Source organism: Mytilus californianus, unplaced genomic scaffold (genome assembly GCF_021869535.1).
Source record: "Mytilus californianus isolate M0D057914Y unplaced genomic scaffold, xbMytCali1.0.p SCAF_11, whole genome shotgun sequence".
In the NCBI taxonomy this organism is placed as follows: domain Eukaryota; kingdom Metazoa; phylum Mollusca; class Bivalvia; order Mytilida; family Mytilidae; genus Mytilus; species Mytilus californianus.
In genome coordinates, this window is record NW_026262593.1 from 20,640,085 (window position 1) to 20,649,744 (window position 9,660).

Below are 9,660 nucleotides of genomic sequence, written 5' to 3' on the forward strand. Positions count from 1 at the left end.
ACTGACTAGCGGGTGATTGTGTTCTTGGTTGCGCTTGGTATAGTATCTGAACGAAACAAAATATTAATAAGAAATAACATCAATTCAAAGAAAAAATAGCTTTGTGTTTTATTTGAGTTGAAAAATGTTTGTCCCGAGAGAAAACAAACATGCCTGATACAAAAGATCAATGGTCGGTGCCTTAAAAATTGATACGGATACTTCAATTTTTGGTAAAAGAAACAAAAGAAGACACACTAATTAAGTACTTTATTTTCTATTCAAGGTGCCACTGTACTGTTCTGTATAATCAGTTCCGTACTAAAAGGTTTGAGTGTTTTCTTCAATGGTTTTGTAGATCAATTTGAATCCTCGTCTACTGTGAAGTCAGTTATTCCCGGTGTATTTCATGTTACTTATAATTTTTCTGTAAGTATAAGTTATTTCAAACCTTTTTAGCTGTAAACATCTGATTTTTTAGCTTTTTATATACTGTTTTAATGTAATTAAAGAAGAATTCTGTGGATTCTTTATAATTCATGGGGTACTGATTTTCGTGGATTTCTTTGGTACAGGAGAACCTGGAATTATAATGATCAACTTAATACAAATTTACTACACGCTTGTATACAGATTTTTTTTAAACCATGTATTCAAGTATCGACGAAAATACATTTTTTCTTATAAACACGATATAGAAACTAAAGACTGAGCAACATAAAACTATCAGAAATTGATGGGAGGAGGTTTGGATTTCAGGTGCTCAGGAAGTGTGTGCAGATCCTGCTACACTTGTGGCATCCGTCGAAATTGTAGAAATGGAATTGATAGTAAAAAATTTATGTTTTAATTTTTTTAAGATCAAATCTTTTGACAAAACACATTTGATTCTATGGACTGCAAACATGTATTTTGCATTCTGAATCACTTTTGGTTATTTTAAACAAAATAAAAGATACACATGTTATAAGTCAACAATCATGAGCATGCAAAAGGTAAAATAACAAAAATACCGAACTCCGAGGGAAATTCTAAAACGGAAAGTCACAAATCAAATGGCAAAATCAAAAGTTCAAACACATCAAACGAATGGATAACAATTGTCATATTCCTGACTTTGTACAGGCATTTTCTTATGTAGAAAATGATAGATTGATTTTATAGCTAGCTAAACCTCTCACTTGTATGACAGTCGCATAAAATTCAATTATATTAACAACAATGTGTGAACAAAACAAACAGACATAATAGGAAAAAATGTCAAAAATAGGGGTACAGCAGTAAACATGGTGTTATGATCTTAATCACTATAAAAACAAACAAATATGTCAACAAAGAAAAACAAAAAGGCATATAGACAAAGCAAATCAGCAAAAACGAGTGACAAGAATACAAAAAATTACCGTAGCACAATAACGCAATGACGGGATGTATATGTACCGAGCCACGTCAAATTGATACTACCAAACATAGATTAAAGAGTAAAAGTAATAATTTATAAAGACAAATAAAAGAACACTATAACACGTAATTAAGATGATAAAAAACGTATTATTTGTGAAGTTGATACGGAATATTTATCAATAAGGTCTTGGTACCTTCCGATTAACTTTCTAAAAAAAAGCTCTTGAATACCGACTGAGTTGGGAAATGTATATCCCATATACAGGAGAAGTTGGTATATTACTACTAAGGTATTGGAAATTGACAATTTCAAAATTAAATTCGTCTCGTTTGTCGTAGATTCTGGTACTGAGATTACCGCTTATGTCAAATTCGAGGTATAAGTCTTAAAATGAGGCAGAGGAAGCCGTGTCTGTTGTGTATTTAATTTATTAAGTTCTGGAGGATATATTAATGGAACCCAATCAGAAAAAATTGGATTGTTAATAGAAAGAACATCATCAATATATCTGAATGATCAGGCTTCTTTGGTCCCCTTGTTTTTAACAAGTGTCTGAAAGAACTCCGACTCATATGAAAATAAGAAGAGGTCGGCAAGGAGAGGTGCACAGTTCGTTCCCATAGGAATGCCGACAATTTGTTGAAAAGTCTTACCTCCAAATTCAACAAATATGTTGTCAATAAGAAACTCCATCATACTGATCACTTGTTCCTCTGTGTAGCATGTTTTACCTTTTAGTTCACTATTAACAAAATATGCCGTATGGTATCACAAAGGAATAGATTTATAGCGTATGCTACCATTTTTATATTGAAAAGCCTTGTGGACTTTTTCTTTTAGACGATTTTTCAATTTCACATGGGGAATGGTGGTGTACAGGGTTGAAAAATCAAACTAATTTCAGAGAAAGATCGAGATTTAAAATTATCCAGAAGTTCTTAAGAGTTTAATTGAATCCACATATGGTTAATACCAGTACGCGAGAAAACAGTTTCACAACATTAGAATTAAAGTAAGAATTTGAAATTGACCGAAGCAATGATAAAAAAAAATAGATAAATAAACAAAAAAATTTTATGCACATGACATGACATTATATCTTACATTCTCTCACATACTACACATGTCTTTCGATTAATTCGTAATAGTGTTGCTGTTTCATTAAAATAATCAATTCATTCACATGCAAACAAGACAACATTTTGGACAATCAAATACGCACAAAATATAAAAGTATTAATAGTTTTTAAGCACGTAAACGCTTTTAAGTACACAGTCGTTCTAATGAATAACATAATGTTTGTAGCTTTGCAATTTTTAACAATTGGGTTACGATTTTTCTCAACACGCCAGCTTGCGATAACAGCAGGTCTATTATCAGGGATGTCTTTTATCATCGCAAGTCTAGCCAACTCAGTTGAGGTACTGATCTTAACATATGGGTATTATTAGGTAAGGTACCGTAAGATATAATATGCATGACAATACTATTTAAAACACATACAATTGCAAATAATAAACAAATGATTAATATTCTTTTTTTTATTGAATAACAAAATTGCACACGGTGTTATCAATTACTCCACTGGCAAAGCTATCTCAGTGAAGGTCCCCTTTTCATTCGTACCAGAAGTTCAGGGGTTCTTCACTTGGATAAACTACATATTGTTAGTTGTTTACAAAAATATTAATATAACATCAATGGATAAATAATGCCACTATTTTAATGTATCTATATCATCTGTCTTTGCTATTGTAATTATTATGGAGTAACTAACTTTACCGTCGTAAAACTTACTTTGTCACAATATGTCCTGATTTATTCAATTTGGAACTAGCATTTACGTACAATACAAATTCAAAGCAACAGCGTATACTGTATAAGTTATAGAAATTTACAATAAAGAAAATATTTTCAGTATGTTCAAAGGGGTAACAGTAGTTTTACCCTCTGAGAAGTTATTGATTGGTGTTAAATATTTTAAAACAATTCGACGACTGGGGCAGTTTTATCAAATTTCTCTTTAGTTGCCTTAGAATGTTTTCTTTCAAACAAATCATCACTTTATGAAAGAAACTCATCAAAGCTACCAGGTTTATGACTTTTTAACGCCAAACACGTGGTTAGTCTACATGAAACTCGTCAGTTTAGCTCGAATATAAAAACGTTATAGCGTTGATACGCGTATCATGTGTAGTAAGGACATATTTGAAACTTGAAGTACTAGAATAAACGATCATACGAAATTCATTGGACTCATCCACTTTGCATACAATATGTTAGGATAAATTTTTTCTTATAAATTTTTCAGTACTGAAAATCAGTATGCAAGTTAATATCAGTGTTGTTTTTCAGGAATTGCATTTGCTCTATTACATGGACCAGTTTCATACTTGATTGGAGTTTATTTTGTTAAAAGGAGAAATTTAGCTCAAGCAATATCTGGAGCAGGATTTGGATTAGGAGGGCTAATGTTTCCGCCAATTTATACATATCTAATAGAAAAGTATGGACTGAGGGGTGGTTTATTAATAACAGGGGGAATTCAGTTGAATATTATTGCATTTTCTTTACTACTAAGACCACTATCTAATAATTGCTTAAAAGAAATGTACGTCCATCAGTGCATTATTGTCTTTATATCTGAATCGATACCAATAACATTATTGAATTCATATGATATATGATATATGAAATGAAATCACTGATATGAACACTCTTAATGACTAACAAATGTAACCTCTGTAATAGTTTCAAACTTGTTTATTCATAACGACAAAGCCGAAGAAGTCATGAAATATTTCTAATCTACAATATAAAAGGACAAGAAACCGAACTTAATTTGAAGAGCAATCGGTGCTATTTTATCGGTGGTGCTCGACAGCAATAACTGAATATACGCTTTTGTTAAATTGAGGAAGCAATCATTCAATCTGGCGTACAAAATTTCAATCCTTATCTATGATGAATTTATTACCAATAACGGTACTCAAAACCACGTCTATTCCATTTAAGTAATACCTGTACTTTTCTGTTTGGCTCATATTGGTGGAGTTTTATTGGTTATGTTTAATTCAGAATAAAGTTGAAAATGTCTATATTTGGGATATGGAACTAGTTACTAAAGGCCACGTCACATATTTCCTGTTTGTTTGAATTAAAAACAGGACATAAAAAAGTTTTATACAACAAGTGTGTTTTTTTTTTTAGTTTAAACCGATTGTAAGACTTGTAAGTATTGCATTACTTATTAATATAGTTTTACGTTAAAATCTGTTATATATAAATCAGACACCAAAGTTGATGATAAAAGCAATTAATAGAATATAAATTATGTTTTGCAATTAAAAACTACAACAGACACTTTTATAGTAGTCGTAGTCTGGTTCTGCTACCAGGTCAATAATAGAGAGGGTCATAATTTAGTAGAATCAGTAATTGCGCTTAAAATGTTTATTTGGGTAACCAAAATCGTTATATTCCGCTCATTATCGACCGCTTCGCCTCGTGAGAACACTGACCAAATGTGAGAACAGTATTTTTTTAATTGTTTGGGTTAAAATGATTTTCTATACTTATTACAGATTTTAGTTATTCTACTTCTAATTGTTTGAGGAAACTGTCATGTCTATGGACAGTCTTTGACGGTTAATTAGCAAATTTTATCACAGATTGTGTTATCCAAAACGCGACTTGTGACTACCAAATTTTATTCAACTAGAGATTATAATGTGATATAAATGATATAAATATTCTACCTGTAATATATAAACAATTTATGCCTTTGATTTTTTGTAGGAAGAAAACACAAATATGAAACTAGTATTATGTTTGATTATTATTTTCATGATGAAAATCTGCAAGTCCATCATATTTGTTCCGTGTCATTTTGATAGCAGGTGTGTCTGTCTTAATCATACCACCAGATCGTTCATAAATGTAAGCTGTATTGGAAAAAATATAACCAAGATACCGAAATTTCCTTCAACTGTTTACTCTATTGATCTCTCAAATAATAAAATAGGAAGCATACCAAATGGAACATTTGAGAATCAAATAAATTTGAGGAAATTGGACCTTACTTCAAATTGTTTAAAGAAATTAGAAATTGGTTCATTCAGAGGTCTTGACAATTTGCATGAACTGGTTTTAGAAAAAAGCTGTATCAACTTTCAAAAAGTTCCAGATGGCGTGTTTACACCTTTAGCATCGTTACAACATCTGAACTGTAAACATACACATTTTGGCTATAAGAAGAATTTACCAGGCAGGCTTGTTTCAAACTTAATAGATTTAGAATATTTAGAAGTTGATGTTCTTGAAAATACCACTACACTATTTGGAATTTTATTTGATAAACATTTTGTCGAACTTCGCAATTTAACAAAACTAAGGACGGGATAATGTTCATCTTTCAATTTTGAGGAGAGCACATTCAACAACATGAAATATCTAACAAAAATAGATATATCTTCTTGTTACGGTTCAATGTATAAAGGAGCTCTGCATGGGAGAAGCAAATTAACGAGTTTGGCATTTGAAAAAAATATACCGCCCAGGACACGCAGCTGGCTAAATTTGATAATTGATATCAAAACGTTCTCTTCTTTAGAAAAACTTCTACTTACAGGCTCATTTGAATGCGATGATGAATATTATAAGTTGAACATAAGACTTTTCCAAAACTTATTTTCGACACAAATCCGAGAACTTCGCGTGAATCACAACTGTTTCAGAGAAATATTACCACCTGAAGATATTCTCAATGTACCACATACTCTTCAAATCCTGGACCTTTCCTACAATAACCTGACATGTTTGTGTATCGAAATGCATAATATTTTGTTTTTGAATTTACAACACAACGTCCTTGGTAATTGTTTACGGAAGCATTATTGTCCACGAACAAAAAATCTTCGAATAGAAAAACTCGATTTGTCATTTAATGTTATATATCAATTATCAGACATGATGTTTGCTGGGCACAAAAATTTAGAAATTCTAAATCTCAGTAATAATCTTCTATCAGACATTAACTTCAATCTTTCTAATACACCAAAATTGCAAATACTAGATCTTTCAAACAATAATATTACAATCATATCAAATCAGCAAGCATTGATGACACTGACAAAAATGATGGGACAATCAACATTCGTCATTGACCTATCAAATAATGCATTACGTTGCAACTGTTATACAGTAGGATTTTTAGAATGGATCGTGAATAATTTAGAACATTTCCGTAACAATGATATTTATAAATGCAATTTGGAAAACAAAACTATCATTACTATGCGTAATTTTAGGAAAATAGTTGGACAACTAGCTAAAGATTGTAATTCATATAGTACAATTGTAATAAGTGTTACATTAGGAATTGTTGTGTTTCTAATTACTCTTTGTGTGGGACTAATGTATCGCTATAGATGGAAGCTTCGCTATATGTATTATATGACCAAAAGTAGGTATTATAGATATAAACCTGATGATGATAACGAATCTTATACGTATAATGCATTCATTTCATATTCTGATGTGGAGAAAAATTTTGTGATCAAAGAATGTATTCCAATTCTTGAACAAGATGATAAAATGAAATTATGCATACATCATCGAGATTTTCTTCCTGGTGAGGAAATATCAGTTAATATAACAAACGCTATCCATGAGAGTAAAAAGACGATATGCATTATAACCAGATCATTTCTGGACTCTTATTACTGCATGTTTGAATTTAACATGGCCAGAATGGAGAGTATTTATTCAAGAAACGAACAAAATATTCTGTTTTTAGTGTTTTATGAACAAATTCAACCTCGAAATCTTCCGTTGGTTATGTTAGAACTGGTTCAAAACCAGTCGTATTTAGAGTACCCACATGACGAACATGGAAATGTTGTATTCTGGGAAAAAGTCAGGGAGGCTATTGCGTGAACATGTGCTTATTTGTTTGAATTTTGTTAATGCCTTTTACATTGACATACATAACTTTAAAAAATTGTACAAAACAAAACAAACAAAGCACAAAAAAGAATATTTCAATATATTCAAAAATATGTTTTTCATTATATATTACCATTGTGCATTGTATACTTTCATGTTTGATAAATATGTATTAGAAAATTACTCTGTTCTATTCATTTAAAAAAAAGTCACTACACATACAAAATATTGTAAAACAATGGTGACCATCGGTAGACCGTTAGGTAAAAAACCATAGGAATATTTTTTAAACAAACCTACGCATAAGGCATTTGCACTTCAAACGGCGTACTAAAACTTACTACATGTATGACAAGCACTTATAATCCCGACTGTTTTACCAAATGCAAACATACATTGAAACCCATACACAATACTCAAATTTACAGCAATGACCTGCAATCAGAGCTGCATGCACAAAAGAGAAACAGTATTTTTCAAAATTAATCCAGATTCAGGAATCATATCTTCCTTTTGTCATGTTCAAATGAAGAACATGTTATCATGCTTATATGAAAATATGTCAGTGCCTTGCAGTATACCTAGGGTTAGGGACACAACTGTTAAAAATTACTGGTACGTTTGTTTATAAATCATTTTCATAAACGTATTCGCAGTTTCTAAGTAAAACGTATTATTTTACTTCTGTTTCATATGAGAGCTTGCCAACGCACTTCTATAACTGATAAAAAAAAAAGAAGTAAACAAAAACATTGGTCTATCCCTTTAAAAATAGTTATTGATTTTTGCCATTTAGTATGATTACTTTCTTTTTTCGTGGCTTTAGGTAAAGTATTTTTCCTATAAAGAGCTGTTTCTTTAGCAAGGAAAATGTACAGAAATGTCTTTTTGCTGTGTTTTTATTGGTCCACTTCCAGGCGATGTCGATTTTTATATTCAAAAAGATCTATGCCAATTAAGATTTGAAAACAAATAGAAAGCTTTACCTGGTCAGTTATAGATTATTCAATATCACTGCCAAAACAGAAACGGCAAGACATATCAACTGATTGAAAACTGATTGGTGTCAATTATACTCATACCTGGCGCAGACACATTAGAAGTAATAATTCGAAAAGGCAAGCCCATTTTACGATTTGTATTACCTTTTGAGGTTAATGAAGCGATCGTAATAAGTGAAATAAAACGATTAAAATATTTGTGTTATAGAAGAAACGGTATATTGGTTAAAATAGGGTTTAAGAATGGAATCAAAACCCTAAAGGGTTCAGGTCAATGAGACTGCAACAACACATTAAAAGAAGCAAAATATACCAAAGGGATTTTCAAAGTCATAAGTCGAAAACAATCAGATCATGCCATAGCAAAATACGAAAATCGATGAAAATACAAACAGTACACAAATTACAACATAGAAAACTAAAGACTGAGCAAAACGAACCCAAACCGGGGGAATCTCAGGTGGTTCGGAAGGGTCGGTAGATCCTGCTCCATATGTGGTATCCGTTGTGTTGCTCATGGTAGAAACCCCGTTGGTTAGTTTAATTTAGTAGTTCACATTCAAGGAAAAGATTAAGAGATAGTGGTTCCGACAAATGAAACATATCCGTTGTCATCTGTGAAACAGGTTTTTCATAACGGTCGACCAACTATTGATGGCGTTCGTATAATTTCGAAGGGATGATTTCAACTTCACCACTTGGAACTCTTGGTTCAATACCTTTCTTGTAAGCCAACCTCTACCAAGGAATCATGAAATGAGATGCAAGCTCTGGAATATCGTATCAGCTGGAATATATGTAATATATATTCAGGCTCTGCAGAAATATTGCTACATAGAAATGGAAAGTACACAATTGGGAAGCTAAAATCATAATTGTCTTTCAAAATGGATCGACGTCAGGCAGTTTATGTTGAATTGTAACAGTAGAGTTTCTAGACATAAATAAGCGAACAAAAAGTTTAAATTCAATAAAATTCGAAGACAAATCGTAAATTTATTCAGCATATAATACCAAATGTTTCACATCAATAAATCATACAGACAAAAAAACTCTGTAAGCATGACCGGTATGTCAAGAATAATCAAATCCTAATCTAACTGCGCATGTATCTTGAACCTATACAATCAACAACTACAAACAAGTCATAATCTACTATCCAGTCTTTTGTAGACTGTACGAAATAAAGTCTTCAACATATGACATAATGACCTAATGTATAGATAAACTGAAAAGCATTCACGTACATTTCTTATGCTCTCTTTTCAATTGATGCGATAAAATGATGTTATATTAAAAAAAAGGACCATCCTCATGTAGAAAGAAGT

General features: G+C 31.5%; 1 protein-coding gene across 1 annotated transcript; it reads left to right on the plus strand.

Moving 5' to 3' along the window:
- The first annotated feature begins 4,572 nt into the window (after positions 1-4,572).
- LOC127719722 (toll-like receptor 4) lies at positions 4,573-7,506 on the plus strand. Its single transcript, XM_052225960.1, has 2 exons — positions 4,573-4,616; positions 5,184-7,506. Exon 2 carries the CDS (start codon positions 5,829-5,831, stop codon positions 7,320-7,322), a length of 1,494 nt encoding a protein of 497 aa, XP_052081920.1. The 5' UTR covers positions 4,573-4,616; positions 5,184-5,828; the 3' UTR covers positions 7,323-7,506.
- Positions 7,507-9,660: the final 2,154 nt, after the last annotated feature.

Bases quoted from the DNA above. Each gene is read 5' to 3' on its own strand.
- LOC127719722 (XM_052225960.1), top strand. From the start codon at position 5,829: ATGAAATATCTAACAAAAATAGATATATCTTCTTGTTACGGTTCAATG.